General features: G+C 46.4%; 1 protein-coding gene across 1 annotated transcript in view; it reads left to right on the top strand.

The window, feature by feature from the left end:
- The window catches only part of PLA2R1 (phospholipase A2 receptor 1), a 188,917-nt gene that overhangs the window by 56,681 nt on the left and 110,732 nt on the right, over window positions 1–21,504 (top strand). Inside the window, exons 11-16 of the mRNA XM_088474763.1 lie at window positions 1,450–1,619; window positions 3,144–3,352; window positions 5,110–5,255; window positions 7,156–7,240; window positions 8,559–8,694; window positions 15,155–15,187. Of these exons, the coding sequence (XP_088330889.1) occupies window positions 1,450–1,619; window positions 3,144–3,352; window positions 5,110–5,255; window positions 7,156–7,240; window positions 8,559–8,694; window positions 15,155–15,187 (779 nt within the window). The remainder of the gene's footprint in view (window positions 1–1,449; window positions 1,620–3,143; window positions 3,353–5,109; window positions 5,256–7,155; window positions 7,241–8,558; window positions 8,695–15,154; window positions 15,188–21,504) is intronic.

The raw sequence follows: 21,504 nt of genomic DNA, 5'->3' as shown, positions 1-21,504 counted from the left end.
CTCATTCAGAGGCGGTCGGAGGATGCAAGCGGTCGCTCAGAAACTGGGCGGCCGCTTGCATCCTGACCGCCCGCCTCTGTTTCGGTCGTTAGGCTGTGGGTTAACACCCACAGCTCTAACGACCGCTCGGGTGATGGTCGCGATGGTCAGAGACCATCGCGACCATCAAGGCTTACGACGAGACCCTAGGGTAGGGTCTCACTTGTCGTAAGCCCCGGAGAGCTTCTGGCTCTGTCAGAGCCGGAAGCTCTCCACTGACATCACTTGTGATGTCAGTGGGGCCTCCCCCAAATGGTAGGCATTCCCATGGGAACGCCTCCGTTTGGGCTGCCACCCCCCCGGCCCGCCTTCAACATCGACAGCTCGCCCCCTTTGGAAAGAGACCCGCTACGACCGGCGCTGTCGGTCGTAGCGAGTCTCACGCATGCGCACGAAGGAGCTGGCTCCCTCGTGCGCATGCGCACTGGCCAAACATCGAGGCGGCCGTGCGGTCGTAGACCGTACGGCCGCCTCTTAATAAGGTCCTCAGTCTCATCGAAGTGTAAGTGCGGCTTATGCCACACTTATGGTAGCTACGGACTTGCGGGTTTTTGTTCGCAGCCCGTAGGGCAAAAAGTGCGAGTCCGGGGAGAGATTGGGCCGAGAAGGGGGCGCGTTGCGGTGCTATTACAGGTGCTTCCATGCTGTTGCAGGAGCAACTCGCCCCCCTCACGGGTAATTGCATTTCTCCCTTAAAATGTTGACATATGACATGTCGACAGACAAAATGTTGACAATAAAAATGTTTTGGGTTTAATTATACCATTAAAATAGGAGCAGTTTAAAAGGAGCATCACTTCCACTGTACTGTGTATCAAGGGCCTGATTCAGCACAGATCGCTATTCTGCTTATACGCACGCAACGCAGTTGCTAATATCAGCCATGATACGTAAATGTTTGCATTTGCATTGTGATCGCAGCTCAACATAAGGACGCCCACTTCCCCTTACACACATCCGTATCCTTGGGCAACATAGTGAAACAGTCGGTAACATCGAACCCATATGCACAATTAAGACAGGTCAGACCACACTCAGGAATTACTTACTTCAGCGCACGCTATGAGGCCTCAGGCTGCGGATGGTATTGCTGTGGATAATTTATGCACGCCCCTGAAATAGAGTGTAAATGCCCTGGCACGCCTGCATTTGGCCGACCCCCCTGTCACCACCCACAAACGGCACTTCCTGTCAATCACTTTGCCGTGGGTCTGCGTATACTCTGCGATCACAGTCCCGATTGCAGTGGCTGGTTCACGCACTGCGATCATACACATGCGCAGAATACAACAATCGGCTGATTGCGTGCGTATAAGCAGCTGTGTTCCTTGCTGAATCAGGCCCCAAGTACTTTTATATCTTCATTCAATATAATGCCCATTTTTTATTTATGTTTGTTTTGTTGCTTAGGTTTGAACAGGCTTTTATTAACAGCTTGATATCTAATAAGATAGCTGTTGAAAACCTTTACTTTTGGATCGCACTGGAGGATTTAAACAACACTGGCGAATACACCTGGCTGGTTAACAATACACAGCACCGGCATGTGAGCTTCACAAACTGGAATAAACAGCAGCCCAGTAAGTGCATTGCTCTTCCCTACCAGGGCCAAAGCAATACAAGAAGGATATTATACTGTCCAATTACTCAGATAAAAATGATCTCACCGACTCAAAGGGTCATTTACAGATGTGTCCTCATACACCTATCCATTTTGTGCCTTTTTGTGCCCTACGACACGAGACACATGGTGCAACTTCACGTGTAGTGGTTCTCACACTTTTGTACATATATTTATTTCCTCAGACTTTTGCCTTTTTTCCCGTTAGCATCCGAGTCGTATACAGCAGCTGCTGGCAGCGCCAGTGTCCGGGGTACCTATGCATTGTACTTTTGTCACATTAGTGATGCGATTAAGACGCATATATGGTACAAAACTTCATGCAGAGACACAAGGCGCGGCGTAGTCATACAATCTGTGACTGATTAAACAGGGTTCTTTGGCGTGAATTGAGGATAGGTTAATCTTAACACATATGTACCAAAAGGGAAAAATGCGACCACGGAGTTTACTCATTTTTAGGTAATGCATCTATTTGTACATATAGCCCATTCTGCCTTTTGGAAGTCCTCCAGTGCAGACACTTTTCACTACTGTACCATTTACAGGATATTGGTTCATTGTAGGAGTAAGAATGTTGGTAAAAGTAAACTATTTATTCTTTTTCCTTTTGAAACACTGCTCTAAGAAGACTCATTTACGTAATATATAAGTTATGACAGTAAAGCTGGGTACACACTGGTGCGACGGGCATTCGTTCCAACATAAGACAAAGACAACAAATGCCCCTCAACCGTGATTGTGCGTCCACACTGGACGACTTTAATGAACGACGTAACGATCACCGTTACGTCATTCATTAACAATGCACTGGCTGCTAGCGATATCACTAGGTTTGATGTGCAGCACATTAAACCTGGCGACCATCGCTGGCGACCACGGGAGCGCGCAAACTTGCGTACACGCGAAGCGACATATCGGCCCGACATTGCTCCAGTGTATTCCCAGCTTTAGGGAAGATATGAACTCTATTTATGTTCTGTTCACATGTATACATTTATTGTTTTATTATTTGGATTTTCAGGAACATAAAAATGATCTTTCACATTGCTGGAGCTATCATGAGTTCTGTAGGGAGATAAAAAAAATGTCTTTATAACCTTGCGGAAGGATGAGAGCACTAGATTGGAGGGCCAATTTAGCTATCAAGTTGTGTCAGGATCCAGTGAGCTGAGATACAACCAGTAACATGGTTTATAGTTAATACTAATATTTAAATGTAGATTTAAGATGCTGTAAATTGTTATAATTTTTTTTCTATAGATTAAAGCTTTTGCTATAGTTTGATAGTAATTTATGCAGCCCATTTTACAATCTGCGTCCATGATACTGTGTTTATACACACACACACTTATATATTATATATAAACATATGTAGATAGATAGATAGATAGATAGATAGATAGATAGATAGATAGATAGATAGATAGATAGATTCCCTGGCTTGGATTTGGTTCTAATTAGTTTTATGAGCTTTATCTAGGTCACAATGGTGGATGTGTTGCTGTGGGCAATGGACAACATCTTGGTCGCTGGGAAGTGAAGGACTGCAAAGATTTCCCTGCGATGTCACTATGTAAGAAGGTGCTGACAGTTGAAGAAGAGGAAGAATCAAACCCATATGGAGAAAATAAGGACCAAATGTGTCAATACACGTGGGATACAGAGCCACATCTTCAGCACTGTTATAAGGTAATACTATTTATGTGCGGATGCAGCCAATTGGTGGCTGAACCTGTATTAAAGGGAATCACTAAAGACTACCAACAGCACTGAGGCATGTACAGTATAACTCTGGAATAGAGAGGGAGCTGTAGGCCAAAGTGACATGTTTTCAGTGTGGTAACAGAAATACTGTGTACATTGGTGGATTCACCTTGAAGACTATAGTTAATATGCTGCATCACACATAACTGACATGTTGTGCTTTTCCATTTAACTTGTTTGCTCTATGTTAAAACATTTTAAGTTATAGTTGAATGGTTGTTTTGTGCAGTTATGCTTATGTCGGAGGAGAAAGGAAATACTGCATTACAGTTTCCTTTTTAAAAGTAAATTTTGTCTTCATGTTACACATCATAGTGATTGGGTTTATTGTTCCTTTCATGTCTTCCCAAGGCTTACAGTTGCCTTATATTTCCATAAGGTTTTGGGAAGCAGTCAGACTGGGCATCACCATTGGACAGTTGTTATTTAAGGCTCAAATGAAGGGCCTGATTCAGAGACGGACACAATACCGATTGTTACTCAGAGCGAGCGATTGTTTGCCATTACGCATGTGTATAAGCCGCACTGCGCCCTCACTGCGATTGTCTTGCGATTTCACACGCCAGAAAACCCATTCGCAAAGTGAGTGCCAGGTAGTCAGCGTTTTGGGGAAGTGACGGGGGTGGTCAAAAAAACCGCAGGCGTGTCTCACCGTTTAAACGCCGTTACATGGACGTGCATAAATTAGCCATTGTAATTACATATGCAGCATGAGAACCCTCTGCGTGTCAGGAGAGGTGCAGTGTTTGTGGCTGGTCAGACCTGCCGTAAGGGCAAGATGGCTGCTTGATGTGCGTTGATGTTGCTGATATTTACTCAGGTAACGTCCCTATGCTCGGGTAAGCTTTGGAACTATTAGCATATTTTCGCAACTGCGTTTCTTTTGAAATCGCATTTGCGATCGCATTAGCGTCCATCTCTGAATGAGGCCCCAAGTTTGACTGAACAAAATATTTGAAGAAAAATTTAAGAGTTGAAATTAAGGAAAGAGAAGGTGTTGGTCTTATAGTGATAGTCGCTGGGACATTGAAGTGAGGCTTTTTTTCTCTTCCACCATTCACACTTATATTTAGACCAGCAAAAAATGATTATGGAATTCTTGAGATCATATAAAATAAAGAAAATTGTATTGCAGAATGTCACAGTACTGTATATGCTCTTGAAATTTCAAGATAAAAGAGAAATAAAGTAACAGAAGGCCATGGCCACACTGCAGTAAGCATTTTGTGGATGGCATTGCCAGCAGAAAGAATTGCAGATTGGTGGATTCACACTGCATTGTGGATAAACACGGCCTAAACTGGTGCTTACACACCCCACACGATCATGTGCCTTTATCCAACACCCCTTTCTCCATTTTTCTTACTGCTAAAAATGGATGGTCAGCTAATGATCTCATCTGCCTGTATATGTGGCCAACATTTATCTGCACTCATAGTGCCTCATCAGATCAGAAAGCCGAGATCTGCCAAGTCATGACACCATCCGACTGCCAATAATCTACCGGGACCTCTAGTTAGGAGCTGCACAAATGCTCCCTATATGGTTGTAACTAAGAGAATTTGCAAAGAGCCTTTGTGATGTATTTTTGTTTATATAATAGTAAATATGTAGATTACAATGACGGAGATACATATCACTGTAGTATTAGTATAAGTCTCAATACTTGTCTTCTTCTCCAGGTGTTCCACTATGAGAACCTGCAAAGAAAAAGAACATGGCAGGAAGCTGAAGATATGTGCCAGGATTTTGGAGCCCATCTCGTTAGCTTCTCAAATTTAGAAGAACAAAAATTTATTACCGAGCTTTTAGGCACCATGTTTCATCAGTATGTAAAAAATCCTACCTTGTATTACTTGTACGTCATAATGTATGTTTGTTTCTAGGCATTTGTATGGGCTCCAATGAGGCCGGTACCACCCAAGGGGCGAAAAAATCCATATACACACAGGGTTTGACAGGGAAAGCTTCAGGCCCCATAACAAGTGTTTTCGCTGCTACTAGTTACACCTTTATGTAGGTTATTATGGCGAAGCTTAAATATTCCTGGCTCAGTAGTACAATGAAAACTTCTACATTCCAAACCTTTAAAGTTTAAAGGAGTTTCATAGTTTTAGATATCCCCATCTTCCCTATTAGTGACTTCAGCCACAAAGAGAAACTCAAATAAGCATTGAGGGTGGATTGTAGATGATGCAGTACCTGATTGGATGACCACTACCGCACACAGGTTCCTGCTACTGGAGTTTCCTACAGTAACTAACGCTTGTATGAGACCTCTTTCCTCCTCAATAATCGTACTTTGGTAAAAATATCCCCACTCTGCCCTATGGTTTACGCTTAGCAGGATCCAAGCCCTTACATATAGCAGGGACCTTTTTTAAACTCCGTGATCTGGTCTCTCCATAGCAGGTAGTATCTTGCACTGAAGCTCTAAAGCCGGATACACACTAGACGATATGTCGTCCAATCTTGCGGATCGGACGACTTCCATTTAAAATTATTAGCAGAACCTTTGATGTTAATAAGTGTCAGACAGATAGAGGTCAGTCCACATAGTAGATAACTTAACAAGATTAAGTGGTTTATTAACCAGTAGAAAACAGGTGCAGAGTAACACAGGGTTATTTGGTATGCAGCAGATCCAGCCAGGAGCATATGGGGTTAATGCATGTGGTGATACAGCATATACTGGCAGTTCTCCTTGTAGGAAACGCTCAGAAGCACATCCTCTGTAATGGAAGATGGAGGAGATATGACGTGCTGAGAAGCCGGGCATGCGTAGTCACGATTGGAGGTCGCATCTGTTACACACCTCTGTTTCCAGAATACGGAGTACCGGAGGGACCTGGCGACCGCGGACAGAGAGAGAGGCAGCGCAGAGCGCACTCCCCTCTCAGCAAGAGTTACTGTGGGCCTAAATCAGAGATAGACGCAAATCCCATCTAGACTGCGTCTTTGTACGCAGCAGCTGTGTGAAAATATGCAAATGTGGCAGCCGTCGGGATTTGTATTGAGATGCCCACGGGGGGCTTAGCAAATTCAAGCGACTGCTTATAATGACGCAGCTCAGTCGATTATTGAACTGCTGAGTAACCCTATGGGCGCGCAGAATGGTCAAAGGATGCTGGAGCCATTTTCACTGCGTACGGGATCACAGTCGCAGTCTAAGAATGCCCGACATGTCTGCGTTTGAGTCTCCACCCCTCTTGCTACACACAAATGGTCCTCATTGCAAGCAACAACAGTAATGGAAATTGAAGCATGCATAAATATCGGCATTGCCGCCATCCCTGAGTCAGGCCCTGTGTCAGATAATTCCTCTAACGGAGGACAGAGCTGACACAGCTACATGTGGGTGCCAGTAGCCTGCTAAAGACAGGAAGGGGACCTCACCAAAGTGCTAATATTGGGAATGGAGCTGGCATTCTGCAATGGTTATTTCAAGTAGAAAAGCCCTTGAAAGTTGTAACACTCCAGCATTCCTCATACTGGTTTATGTAGCAGGTACCAACGGTGATAGCAAGATAAAGGTTAGTGTGACACCAAATAAAAGTTCCCCAGCTGATCACTACATGGGTTGGGAGGTCACTAGCCAGGGGGAAGGGATGTTCCACTGTTCCACATCTGCTGCCGCAGACAAGTTGTTCATTAACTAATTTTAAAGGATTTTTAATTTATGTGCTGATAATTCATAATAACCTATTTCTTTTTGTGTGTGGTTGCAGACGTCAAAAGAGACAGTTCTGGACTGGTCTCAATAAAAGGAATCCATCCAGTGAGGGGTCTTGGGAATGGACCGATGGGACACCAGTAAGCTTGATCAGACAGTTAAAAGTGTAATATTGCAGGCTTTTATTGAATGTGTGGAAGTGCAATCATTCTATGGCAAAGGTGGGCAATAGTTTCGCTATCAGGGCATGCTAAAACATGCTGCATGGCATGCTGGGATGTGTAGTTCAACAACAGTTGCCCACCCCTGTTCTACGGGGCTGGTTCTGAGTCACATTCTGCTGCGACCACTTTAACGTCATTTGCCGTAGTTGCGTCTGCGATCATATGGTAATACAAGTATCAGCCCGTCCCCTGGTGTAACAGCATGCGTCCAAATGTGCAAGGACTAAGACGCCCACTTTAATTACACGCCACCATCGGATGCACCATCAAAACTTGTACCAGCCCTATGGTAGGTGCAGATCTTCTGTCTGAGATTGGCCTCCAATGTGAGCGATTAACCATATTTGACCAATGGAAAACTCCACTCCACTCCGCCCCATGTGACCTGGCACTCCAGTTTTCAGTGATGCAATTACCAGCTTTTCCATGTGACAAAGAAAGGAATTAATGTAGTTAGGTTAGCGGAGAAGTCTCCTCGTCGCCTCCACTCCTCGCTCTCTGCCCTTGACTTTGCCACCTACTTTACATCTAAAATTGACTCCATCCATCAGGACATCATATCCCACCAGACCCTCAGCATCCCTCCACCTCCTTTCCCGGACCACCCCTGCCATTAGTGGCGTCACAAGGGGGGTGCAGACTCCCCCTCAGTAACAGGAGCCGGGTGCTGCACTGTAGAATTACGTGCAGCACTCGGCTCCTGTCACAGGAAGGGAGCTGGCACTACAAGTACACTGGTCCCCGGGGGCAGCTCGCACCTCCGAGATTCCCCGGAGAGACTAGTACCGGGGTTCGAGTGTGTGGCCCCGCCCCTTGGAACGAGGTCACGCCCTCTTTCCCGGAGCGCATTGCTAACCTGCACACTCTTATCCGCACCGGGTGCATCAAAAGGCAGGGATGCCACTGCTCCCCATCAATCCATCTTACCAACTCTGACTTTCTTTTCCCCTGTATCTAGAGAGGAAGTAATGGCCCTCATCCGATCCTCCCCCCTTCCACTCCCTGCCTGTTCCCATCTTGCTCTCTTCCTCAATCTCTCCCTTTCATCTGGCATTATCCCTTCTGCATTCAAACATGCCCTTGTCTCCCCCATTCTTAAAAAAACCTACCATTGATCCTGACACACGACCCATCTCTCTCTTACTTTTTGTCTCCAAACTCCTTGAGTGTGTGTTTCAGTTGTAATTTTATATTGCTATGAATGGTTTGTCATTCTAGTATTCATGTGTTGCAGGTTGTGATATCAGTTTTGCAAGATGCACAGATTCCTTACGACACAATGAACTGTGCAGCGTTCAGGGCAGATATGAAAACCGTTGAAATGAAATACTGCGATGCTGAACTAGAATGGATCTGCAAAGTTGCAAAAGGTAAAATAATAAGTGTATTAATTGTTATGAGAAATTTTGAAATGTGCATTTCATAAGGTTCCTGTATAAAAGTGCTGTATGCCATGAGTATATGCCATGAGTATATGCCATGAGTATATGCCATGCGTATAAGTCATTGCATGTCTTTGTGTGTTGTCATTGCCCTCCACCATGGATGTCCCAGTCTCTTGAATTTCTTCCTCTCTAGCACACACAACACAGCTGCATGTGTCACGTGGGCACGTGGCAGATGTGGAGAGGAGAATGCACAAGGCTATTACATATATCGGGGGAACCCACAGACAACTGGTGTGTAATATTCAGTATTACTGTTCAACCAAATGAACTCCAATGAATTTATATTTTTTGGTGGAACCACTCTTTGTTTTTTATAATTCTTTATTTTGAGTGGTCAGACATAATAGAAATAAACACAAAAACAAGGGGCAAAAGAAGCCCAATACAGACAAATTTTCAAATATAGTAATAAGCAAAATAAATATGACAATAAAAAAAATGTCAGGTGAGTAATGTAAGGGAGGGGGAATAGAGGGAAGTTAGGACAAAAGGAGGGGGGGGATGGAACCACTATTTAATTTAAACAATCAACATTATATTACGCTCTGTTTTGATAATTATTTTACTGTTTTTTCTACTTCAGGGTCCATAGGGGGTCCACAGGGTTGACCTTGGGGTATAGGTTGGGAACCAAATCCGGGCACCACGCAGTTAAAGCTTTTAGCTCCCAGGATGCACTGGGTCCACTCTCCCTATAACCCCACCCCCAAGCCAGAGGCACCTCAGTTTAAGTTGGTGCCCGGCCGGAGTCGGGTCACCGTTAGCGCAGGGGGAGCTGATTAGCAGCCCCTAAGCTTATTTTATTTTTTTAGGGACAAAGTTTTTTCATGGACTTTGGACTCTTCAGAGCGGCAGCGTCGGACTGTCCATAGGACGTCTAAGCTGCCGCTCCGTCACCCCGCTGGCGCTGAGACGCCAGTACAGATCTGGGGATCTCAGCGGGACCCCAGAGTCTGTACTAGCCGGACTCTGCGGGCGCCCAGGACTGCTGCCGGATCCACGGGGAGCAGGTAAGGTCGCGGATCACCGCTTGCGGTGATCCGCGCATTTCAAATGCAGTCCTGTGCCTCCGGTCTCAGGGGACAGACCGGAGGCGCCGGCAGTGGTGGCGGGCCCCCCATACCCCGTGTGTCCACTAGACCACCAGGGACTTAACGATCGGTGCAGGGAGCCGGCGTCCCGGGGGTTAATAGCCGGCCAGGGGAGGCAGCCTTCCCTGTTACAGCGGCTCCTCCCCTCAGCTCAGCGCGCCTTTCAGTATCCATAGTCTGGCGTCGCTGAGCTGCTTCCTCCGCGGGCCACGCTTCCTCTGAGGTCTCCAGCGGCCATTTTATCTCTGTGGTGCAGCAGAAATCTCTCAGGATGGCAGTTGGTCCAGTCCCCCTGCGTACCTCACCATCAGGTCAGTGTACACAGCGCTGTAGCCTTCCCAGACACTGAATCTGGGCAGTTGAATGCAGTGTAATAGTGCAGTATATTATATGACATGTTTATGTATATATGTGTATATCTGCATTGTATGTGACTTATGCTAGTGCTGACTGTACTTTATTCTCTCACCTGTCAGTGTATATCTATCTCTTTTCTTTATCTGCCCTAATACAGCTGTACTTAGGGTGGTTCTGAGACCTCACATTTATATACTTGTTAATATTTGTGTGGTTTGTCACATACTGTTGCGTGCTGCACGTTGCCATATTTTAGATGGAACTGTGTGTTGCATACGCTGAAAATGGGTCCCTGCAGCTAATTTTTGGCATCAGTCAGGACCAGTATAGTGCTGCTTAATATTTCCGCCAAGATTGGTCAGATATGTCTGACCAGGAGATAGAGCGTTATACTGCACCCATTTTTACTATCCTGCAAGTCATGTGCTGCAGGTGTTAGTGCGGAGGATTTGACTCATAAAGGGTTCTGTATGTGGCGTCATCTGGTGCCGGCCTCTTTCACGACCCCCTTGGGCGGTTTGTTTTCTCGGGATCCTCTCAATTGCGGATCGCCGGGCGGGCCCCATTGTTGTACCTCACTTGGGGTTACTTCACCATACTGCCCTTTTCATCTCGGTATCTCGCAGCTTCTTGCACTCTTCCCCTGTGACACAGACTACCGCTCCCTACAGGGGTTTTTCGCAGTATATGAATTCCCCCTGGTGCCACAATAGTCTGTCATTCCCCTTGCAGGGATTACCACAATAGCCACCCTGGGTGGATGTCGTTTTCTACGAAACGCTAATTGGCGTGGTTGACGCCCTGTGGTTACTTCCCAGTTGGCTCTGCCGTGAACTGGGTACGGTTCGGGGCTCTTTCCCTCTTACACGGGGGGAAGCCTATTTCAGGTATTATTATCCCTGCTTTAGGGCTGGTAGCAGGTCCATTCTGGTTAGAGTGAATGTTGACCTGCACCTGTATCATACACCCTCAGTATTACGTGCCTTCGGGTTACCTGTTGCTGACTAGCGGGTGGATCGCATAGCGGGACTCTGGCTGTTGCCAGATAGGAGGTGTTACAACAGTGTTTGGCCTCCTGTCCCAAATTCCCTGAGGGTCATCACGAGCCCCTCCTGGGGGGTATGGGCGTGTTACTCGTCTGATTACAGACGTTACTACGCCTCCCATTCCTGCGTGGTCGGATTCTTCGGATCCGTAGGTGGTAACTCTGCCTGAAATCAGTATACTTGCTTTCAGGAGTTGTTACCCATCCTACCATGGCTATAGCATGGTTGGTTAATACTATTGCATATTGGGTTGATGCATTTGTAACATTTTTTCCCCTCCAACACGTCGGGGGTTCAAATGTATTTGGTCGCTCACGTAATATATGCTGTTGTCATAGGTGGAAATGCCTATATTGGATACCAGTCTCCTAACTTTCAGAGTTCCGGCTGCGACTGTATCCTCCGTAATACCCTATGGCTGCGCTCTGGGAATGCAGAGGTGCAGATACCATCTTTAGGGTTGATATTGTTTGGTCCTGACCTTGACAAGATTGTAGTAACATTGGCAGTATTACTAACGACAAGTTTACCGCTTTCAGCTATGCCCACTACAAGGCCTCAGACTAAGTCTGTTAAGTCTTTTTTGTCCTCTGGGTCAGCCTAAAGGTCTGTTTCTTCGTAGACTGTCGGCATCTACAAGGGCCGACATATCCAGTACCGAGCAGGCCTGGACTGCCAGCCGATCCTGCTTCTGAACCTACGGATATCTCTTCAGTCTGACGGGACAGGCCTACAACTGGGAGATACCGACTTTCTCAGTTCGCCCGGTATTAGTGTCAAGTTGCCGCGGCTACGTGGGTAGGAGGGTACGCCCTCTTTACAAGGGCCTTACAGATCCAGAAAGCTATGCAGTTGTTGCGGTAAGCGGAGCTAATTAGGCCATCCCCACTATCTCAGTGAGGGACTGGTTGTTCTGTTTTCTTTCTGGTGCGGTGGCTGAATGGTCCTCTTTGGCCTATTCTCTGTCTCAATTCCCTGAACCAGTTCCTAAAGCTACCTGGGCTCAGGAGGAAATCCCTATGCTCCATCATACGATGTTTGGAACCTGGGGACTTTAGGGTATCACTGGATATACAGGACGCGTGCCTACGGGTACTTACAGAGACCTTTCCTCAGCATGGGCTGAGGTTTGCTGTATCACAGCAACACTTACAATTTTTCGGGCTCTGCCTGTTGGGACTGTCCTCAGCCCCACAGGGGTTTACCAGCGTTTTGGATTTTCTGACAGTTCTTCTGTTCAGTATATCCCAATGCTCCTGTACCTGGACGGCCTCCTGCTCTTAGCGGGATCACCGGGGTACTTTACGGCCAGGTCAGGATGACTGTGGCTTCTTCAGGGTGCAGACGTTTAATCAACGGGGAAAAAGTCCTCCCTGCATCCCTCTCTGGGTATTCTTCATCTAGGATCCCTGCTGGATTCTCAGAATCTGAGAATTCTTCTGGCGTAAGACGGAATCTCCTCTCTTCCATTAGGAGTACATGGTTGTCTGCGCAGTCGACAGATGTCTTTACACTCTGGGATGCATGGTGGAATGGGCTCAGTTCCATTCCAGGCCTTTCCATAATTGGCTCATCTCCAGATGGAATGAGTTTTTTCTGTCGGATAACTGTTCAAACGATGATGCTCTCTCCGGAGGCAAGTCGGTCCCTGTCCGGGTGGCTATGGCCATCTCGTCCAGGGTTTTCTTTGCTAGGGACAGTGTCTGGATCGAATCCTTTTCAGTGCAGTTGGACGTCTGTTGATTCCACCCTGTCAATTAACTTACTCTGGCATAACTCTTGTTTCCCGGTGAACCTGAAAAGGTTCAGTCCGACAGGGTCAGGACAGTGGCTTCCTTTTTAGCAACACTGTTCGTTGGGTGGCAATGACAGGTATGTCACATATTCGGACATAGTCCGAGGGTCTCCTCCCGACCATCTCGGCAGCGTTCATTTCAGGAGCTCTCCATTGGGAAGCGGGAGTCCTCAGCCGTCACGACGTGCATCCCGGGGACTAGTCTCTTCCCCAAGAGAGGTTTCATCTCCTGGTGAGCAGGGGGGGCCCCCCTGAGGTGACCCTCATGGCCTTCTGACTTTATCACACTATGGTGTTACAGTTCAGCTCTGGGGATTCTGAAGCAAACTTCAGCGACTCTTTGTCGGTGAAGTGGTCCTTCCACTTTGTGTACCTGTGTTCTCCGGTCTCCCTTCTTCCTCGAGGTCTTTGGAAGTGTTTTCAATCGAGACGGAGATGCTTTCCTGCTGGTGGCTCCTGATTGCCCCAGATGTCAGGGGTACTTGGATCTTCGGAGTCTCTACATCGATACTCCATCCCTGATGCTTCACTGCCCGGACCTGTTGTCTCAGGGTCCTTGGTTTTGCCTTGGACCTGGGTCGTTTGTCTTTGACTGTGTCCTTACAGTGGTCTTACGGCTTCCCTGGCTTTGTCATCGTTGGAATGATTAGAGCACATGGATCAGCTTTTGCTGGGACCTACCACAAACTGTGGCAGCCATAAATCTTATGGTATTGTACCTGTTGATACAATCCTCCGGTGTCCAGGATTTCCAGATATTCTGGCATTCCTTCCGGCTGGCTTGGGTTTCACACTTGGCCTGGTCTTCCTGACAGTGCGGATCTCTACACTGTCAGTATGGTTAAGATATGGAATTGCTTCACTCTGGTATCCAGTTCATCCTTTGGAGTGTTTTCTTGATTATGCCTCCATTTGTCCTCCCTAGGGACTCCTTGGGAGTAAGTAGTGGTTCTTCGTTACCTCCGGGGACAGTCAATGGAACCGCTGGTTGTGATAGCCATTACATGGTCTATTGCTTAGGCTCTCTCTTTCTCTCAGGGTGTTTATATCAACCAGGAGAGTGTCTGAATTGGGAGCGTTTTCATGTGGCTCCCTCTTCTGGAGGGCATCATGTCAGGGTGGGAGTTGCTCTCGCCCTGTGTTTCTTCTTAGTGGTTTTCAGGTTCCATATTATTCTGGAACTTATGGTACGGCCATTCTGTCCCCAGTCCTCTCGGCTGGTGTGGCCTCATTGACTGTGGTCTGGCCTCTTTGGATTTATGTGATCCGTTCAGGGTCCTTACGGAAATCGGACTCCTTATTGGTGGTCTGAGATTTCTGGTTTTCACAGGAAAGGATGGCCGGCCTATAACCAAATGTTGGCTTGGATGGCCTCGTAGGTCTTCCTCAGGGGCCTACCCATGGGTAGGCCTTCCTGTTGTTGATGCTTGTTTTTTCTCGGGCCATGTGACCCTCGTGTGCGGCTCGCTGTGGCGCCTCGGCTGTTTTGCCTTACTAGGTGGCCACGTGGTCTTCTGTCCACACCTTTTTAAGGTTCTAGGCATTGGTTTCCTTTGCCTCTCAGGATGCTTCCTTTTTGGCGACGGATTCTCCTCTCAGCACAGGAGCGTCCCCACCCTTGGTTGAACTGCTTTGGGACATCCCCAAGGTCAACCCTGTGGACCCCCTATGGACCCTGAAGTAGAAAACAAGAGATATGGTAAGAACTTACCTTTGTTATCTCTGTTTCTACGAAGTCCATAGGGTCCACAGGGCGCCCGCCCTGACGCACCTGGCTTCATATGGGCTGTGTGGCTGGTCACCGGTTTTCCGTCTCCCATTTCGGTGAGTATGGTTATTGAGTGTTCCAGTTTTCTCTCTCTTTTTCTCTCCTCCTCCGGCCTTTGGCTACTTACAAACTGAGGTGCCTCTGGCTTGGGGGTGGGGTTATAGGGAGAGTGGACCCAGTGCATCCTGGGAGCTAAAAGCTTTAACTGCGTGGTGCCCGGATTTGGTTCCCAACCTATACCCCAAGGTCAACCCTGTGGACCCTATGGACTTCGTAGAAACAGAGATAACAAAGGTAAGTTCTTACCATATCTCTTGTTTTTCAGGTGTCATACCCAAGAAACCAGATTGGCATAAAGGTATGCTTTAAATATGTAATACAGTGAATAACTTTTTAATTGCATTTTTATCTATATGTTAATCCTGATTAATGTGTCACCCCGCTCAAAGCGAATTGTCTCTTAATGGAAAGTCTGTCCCTTAGACCCCTTGCCCTACCAATGTAATCACCTGGGTTGGTGCTTATAGAAGGATTTCTAAACTTATTTAATGTACATACAGTAAGTGTTACATGATAAAATAGCCTTTACACATATAACATACATAACATACATGATAAAATAGCTTTACACATATGTGTGTGTGTGTGTGTTTGTATATATATCTCTCTCTCCCACAAACTCTATCCCTCTATCCTGTGCCCTCCGGAATGCCAGATCCGTCTGTAATAAACTGGTCCCCATCCATGACCTTTTCATCTCCAACTCCCTGAATCTCCTAGCCATTACTGACACCACTTCTCCTGCAACTCTCTCCTCTAGGGGCCTCACCAATTCCCACACCTCCCCGGGCCCGGGGGTCGCCATGGTAGTGGTGTTGGGGTCCTTTTATCCCCCGGTTACTCCTATCAACTCAGAACCATCCCTTACATTCTCTACATTTGAGGTTCATGCTATATGCCTCTTCCAACCAGTACACCTCCTAGTAGCTGTCATTTATCATCCCCCTGGCCCTCCCTCCAAGTTCCTTGACCTCTTCGCTTCCTGACTCCCTCATTTTCTCTCCTCAGATCTTCCCTCCATTATCCTAGGTGATTTTAATATTCCAATTGATATTCCCACAGAATCCTCTGCTTCTAAACTCCTCACCCTCACATCTTCATTTGGTCTCTCCCAATGGACCTCCTCACCCTTCCATGTGAGTGGGCACTCACTTTATCTGGTCTTCACTAACCGCTGTGATATTTCTGCTTACTCCAATTCCCCATTCCCCCTCTCTGACCATCACCTTCTCTCTTTTAACCTATCCCTCTCTACCTGCCCTCCTCTACCTCCTAAGGCCGCCATCACTAAGCCTAATATTGAGGGTATGGACACAGTTTCTTTTTCCTCCCTGCTTGACTCACTTCTCTCCCGTATCATCTCTCTCTCCTGCCCTGAACAAGCCACTTCCCTATACAATGCCTTCCTTACTTCTGCTCTTGACTCTGTTGCTTACTACTCACCCTGGCATTACAAATGCACCAGATACCTGCAAGTGTCCACAAACCGCCGAGCGTCAGTGGAGAACATTACGCTCTACAGCTGATTTCCTTGATTTCAAACAGTATTTTTTCTAAAGCCTCATCTCGTCCCAGATCTCAAACCCCAGGCTTCTCTTCACCACTTTGAACTCCTTCCTCTGCCCACCCCATCCTCGCCTCCACATCTCACTCTCTGCCCTTGACTTTGCAACCACTTTACGTCTAAAATTTACTCCATATGTCAGGACATCATATCTTACCAGACCCTCAGCATTCCTCCCCCTCCTTTCCAGGACCACCACTCCCCATCCCTCTTACCAACTCTGACATCCTTTTCCCCTGTATCTGGAGAGGAAGTAATGGCTCATCCGATCCTTCCCCCCTTCCATCTCCCCCTTTGACCATATCCTTTCCTGCCCCCTCTGCTACCTTTCTCCCACTGCCTGTTGCCATCTTGCCCACCTCCTCAATCTCTCCCTTTCATCTGGCACTATCCTTTCTGCATTCAAACATGCCCTTGTCTCACCCATTCTTAAAAACCTACCATTGATCCTAACACACCGACCCATCTCTCTCCTACCTTTTGTCTCCAAACTCCATGAGTGTGTTGTCTACACAGTCTGGCTTCCATTCTCTCCACTCCACTGAAACTGCCCTCACGAAAGTCAGCAATGACCTTCTTGCTGCCAAATCTAAGGGCCTCTACTGTCTACTCATTCTTCTTGACCTCTCTGCTGCTTTTGACACTGTGGACCGCCCTCTCCTCCTGCAAATCCTTCACTCCCTTGCTCTACGTGACACTGCCCTCTCCTGGCTGTCCTCCTACCTATCTAATCGTTCCTTCTCTGTCTCCTCTCATGACTCCTCCCCCCCCCCCCACTTCTACTTACAGTAGATGTTCCCCAAGGTTCTGTTCTTGGACCTCCCCTATTCTCCCTCTATACGTCCTCTCTAGGTGATCTCATCAGCTCCTTTGTCCTTCAATATCATCTCTATGCTGAAGATACTCAGATCTACCTTTCCTCCCCTGACTTTCCCACCCCCTCGCCTTACTCGTATCTCCAACTGTCTCTCTGCTATCTTTTCCTGGATGTCCCAGCACTTTTTTAGACTTAATATGTCTAAGACTAAGCTGATCATCTTCCCACCCTCCCACATAACCTTACTTCCCACAATTTTATTATCAATTGATGGCACAACTATCTCCTCTAGCCCCAAAGTGCACTGTCTTGGAGTTATCTTGGCTCTTCCCTCTCCTTCAAACCACACATTCAGCACTTCTCGCAGTCCTGCCGCTTCATTCTCAAAAATATTTCCAGGAATAGGTCCTTTCTCACCCTCAAGGCAACTCAGACCCTCATCCACTCACTGGTCATCTCCAGATTGGACTACTGTAACCTCCTCCTATCTGGCCTCCCCAACTCCCATCTCTGTCCACTCCAATCTTTCCTCAGTACTGCTGCTCAGCTCATCTTCCTCTCCTAAATGTCCACATTTGCCTCCCCTTCCTACAAGCCCTCCACTGGCTCCCTTTCCCCTTCAGAGCCCAATTCAAGGTTCTTATACTCACTTACAAAGCCCTCATACATTCCTCTCCCAGTTACATCTCTGACCTCATCTCCCTTCACACTCCCGTCCGCCTTCTTCGCTCGACAAATGCACGTCGCCTCTCCTGCCAACTGATTACTCCCGCCTCCAAGATTTTGCCAGTGCTGCTCCCTACCTCTGGAACTCTCTCCCTCTTCCTATCAGACTCTCCACCTCTCTACAAATCTTCAAACGTGCTTTCAAGACCCACTACTTCATCAAAGCCTTCCAGCTCTCATCCTAACCCGCTGCTACTTGCTCCTTCCTATCTGTCTACCCTTCTGTGCCACACCTGTTTACCTATCCGTCCCTTTAGAATATAAGCTCTCACAAGGCCCTCTACCCTCTTGTGCTTCTCCTTACTTATACTGTCATCTACTCCTCACTTATGCACCTAACACCCAGTTGCTTACACTCTGTTGCTTTCTTGAGTGTTATGATCACTAATGCAGCAACGTATATAAACCTTGTCCTTGTCCTGCATTGTATTGTACTGTAAGTCACTTGTTGCTTGTACACTTATTTGTCTATGTACTTTGTAAGGTGCTGTGGAACACTTGTGGCACTATATAAATAAAGGATAATAACAATAATATTATATATTTATATATATATATATATATATATATATATATATATAAAAGGGGAAATGGGGGTGCCCATAGCATATTTAACAAATAACTCAGTCAATTGCCTACATACTGCATATGGAAAACAATAGGCTCATGTGACGCATCTCAGGTTTCTCCACCTCAGGATATATGGAAACTTCTTAATTCAGTTTATATTCCCAAACAATGAAGACTAAAGCTTCTAAAACAGACCAATGTAGTTGTTTGCCATAGCGACCAGTCAGATTATGTCTATAATTTTCTAGGATGCACTAGAGAAATGATGGCTACAATCTGATTGGCTGCTATGGGCAACACCAGCACTTTTCATTTTTAGTTAATCTACCCCTAAGAGTCCCTTTAAGCACACAGAACAGTCACATAATATTTGTAGGTGAATAGTGGATAGCCTGTATCTGAATATGGCAGCTCTTCCTTTTCCTGCCTCAATCAGCAGGAAAGATCAACTATAGAAATCATCCTTTGTGCATCTGAAAGGTATGTAGTTGGCTTGTCGATATTCATCATGGCGCCAATCAACAAGTTAAAGCATTTCACGCACGGCAGTGTCGATAAAACTTATGTATTCCATCTGAAGTACAAATTATATTGGTAGGAACCATGTTGCTATGATTAAAAATACCTACATTTAGATGGCTTTGGCCTAGCCCAGCAGCCCACCCATCTGTCCATAGGTGTTTCCAATATAACTTTTATTTCAGTGGCACAAAGTATGGCATTCCCTGCTGATTGAAACTGGTAATGGAGGAACTGTCAAGTTCAGATACAGACAACCCCCAGGAGAAGTGTGTTGGATAAAGCAGACTAGAAATGTTGGCTTCTGTGAAAAGCCAGAATGGGTCCTGGGGGTGTGGATGTGAGGAGAGGGAGGGCTCCATCCACAGGCCACTCCGGGTGTTGGGCCTTTCAGCCTGGTAGCAGATCTTTAGGGCTTGCACCTGGAAATGGCTGTGATAAGCTAGGTTTAGTTGTGGCTGAGTGTCTCATACCTGGGAGAGCAGGCCCGCAGGTGAGCTTGCTCTGAGACACTGTTGGCTACAAACCAGAAGGTACTGTGGACGGGGATTTATTTAGTGTTCTGTTAGTGAGGGAACTCACTGTCTAGTTAGTGCCCAGCCTGGCTAGGGTTTATTTTATGTTTTGTTTATTTGATTATTGACATTGCACAATAAAAACTGGCGCCGACCAGCTTGTACGAAAATCCACGACTGGAGTGCTATTTCCTGGCTGCTGTGTGTAAGGAGTAGGGGGTCCCCCAGGAGAGGGACCCCCTACCCCGACCTTATCAATATATATATATATATATATATTCCAAAAAAGCCAGCACTCACTAGAACAATTGGGTTGCTTCCTCTGTGTGTGTCCAATTGCAAAAGTGGATTGGCAGAGGTAAATAGAAAATGCAGATTAAGAGGACACTCGCAATTAGATGGAAAAAATGTTGCTTATTTATATACCACCAAGTATAGGGCTTATAGTTTACATTTCAGACCCTAATCTAGGACCTTTTTCAAGTCCCATCACAAGTGGCATATTTCCACAGCAGAGATGAGAATTCAGTCCATTGAGTCCATTAGAGAAGTCATCACGGGGACATCAGTGTATTCTGTTAGTGGTAGACTGTGCCACCCTTTTTTCTGATGTGGTGCCACTAAGCAACATACATTCGAGTATCATAGCGAAAGAATTGGTACTTATGTTTAATCGCCGAGGAATACCCAGGGAGAGTCTCAAAGATCAGTGGACCGCTTTAATGTCTAAACTGATGAAGGATATGTGTCAGCTAGCAGGAGTAAAGTTTGCTGAGGAAGATGGTGGTTTAGGAGAAAAGGGATTTGGATACCTTCTTGCAGTCTGGGAGGTACCCCAACCCTTTACTGGGTTTAGCTCTTTGGAGTTACTCTATTGGAATCAAAAGGTGTGTTAAACTTGTTAAAGGAGGGATGTGAGCATTAGTCTCCAAGGTAACCAAAGGTAACCAAATCTGGTGCAGTTTGTAGTTCAAATGTAAGAGTGATTGGTAATGATGGTCCTGGCCTCCTAGAGATAGCCCAAGAAAGGCAACATCAAAACCACTGTAGGACAACTGTAGTCCACCCAAAGGATAAATGGTTAGTTTTAGTTCCCACACAAGAGAGCAAACATTTTGACATTGGTCAGGGCCTATGAGGTAACAGAGCCTGTAGGTTCAGTAAATTATAGCCTCCATCAACCTGGGAGAAGGTAAAAGAAACAACTGTATCATGTTAATCTGCTTAAGCGCTTGCAAAATGAAAACCCAGTATTAGTGATGGTTGGAATTTTAGAACCTGAGGTTCCTATGGGGTTCAGATTGTCCCCATTGAGCTGGGCACACGCTAGACAATATATTGTATGATTTTTGTTTTTGGGACGAATCGGAACAACAAATCGTCCACATCGTCCAGTGTGTACGCACTATTGTGCGCTCCCACTCATCGTTCATCGCATCTTCAGATCTGCCTGCAGTGCAGACCAATCTGAAGATTCGAGGAATGACACTATGCTTCTGGATGTAGCGGGGGAACGACATATCGGGCTGTCGTACACCAGATCGTGCAGTGTGTACAGACTGCCCGATATATCGTGCCGTTGCATCTGCCGACGCTAGGTACACACATCATTAAGTGTGTACCCAGGGAAAAATGTATACCGGAATGGAAATGAATTGGATCCCTCTTGGGGAATGCTGCTGAAAGAAACCCATAGGTTTCTATTAGGCAGCTCCATCTATAGATAGATGGCGTAGCCTACCGGGTACAAGCTCCGGAAAGTTTTGCTTTCCGGAGCTTTAACTATACTATAATGAAGAACTCACATGAGGTGGGATGTACTAAAGTAAATAATTATGGCTATTAAAAGTCGTCACCTCATAATTATACAGCCTTGTGCTCTTGTGTGGGCATAGCAGTCTGGC

The sequence above is a fragment of the Taudactylus pleione genome, unplaced genomic scaffold (genome assembly GCF_031769625.1).
Source record: "Taudactylus pleione unplaced genomic scaffold, aTauple2 ptg000156l, whole genome shotgun sequence".
NCBI lineage: Eukaryota > Metazoa > Chordata > Amphibia > Anura > Myobatrachidae > Taudactylus > Taudactylus pleione.
This window is presented reverse-complemented; position numbering and strand designations above follow the sequence as displayed.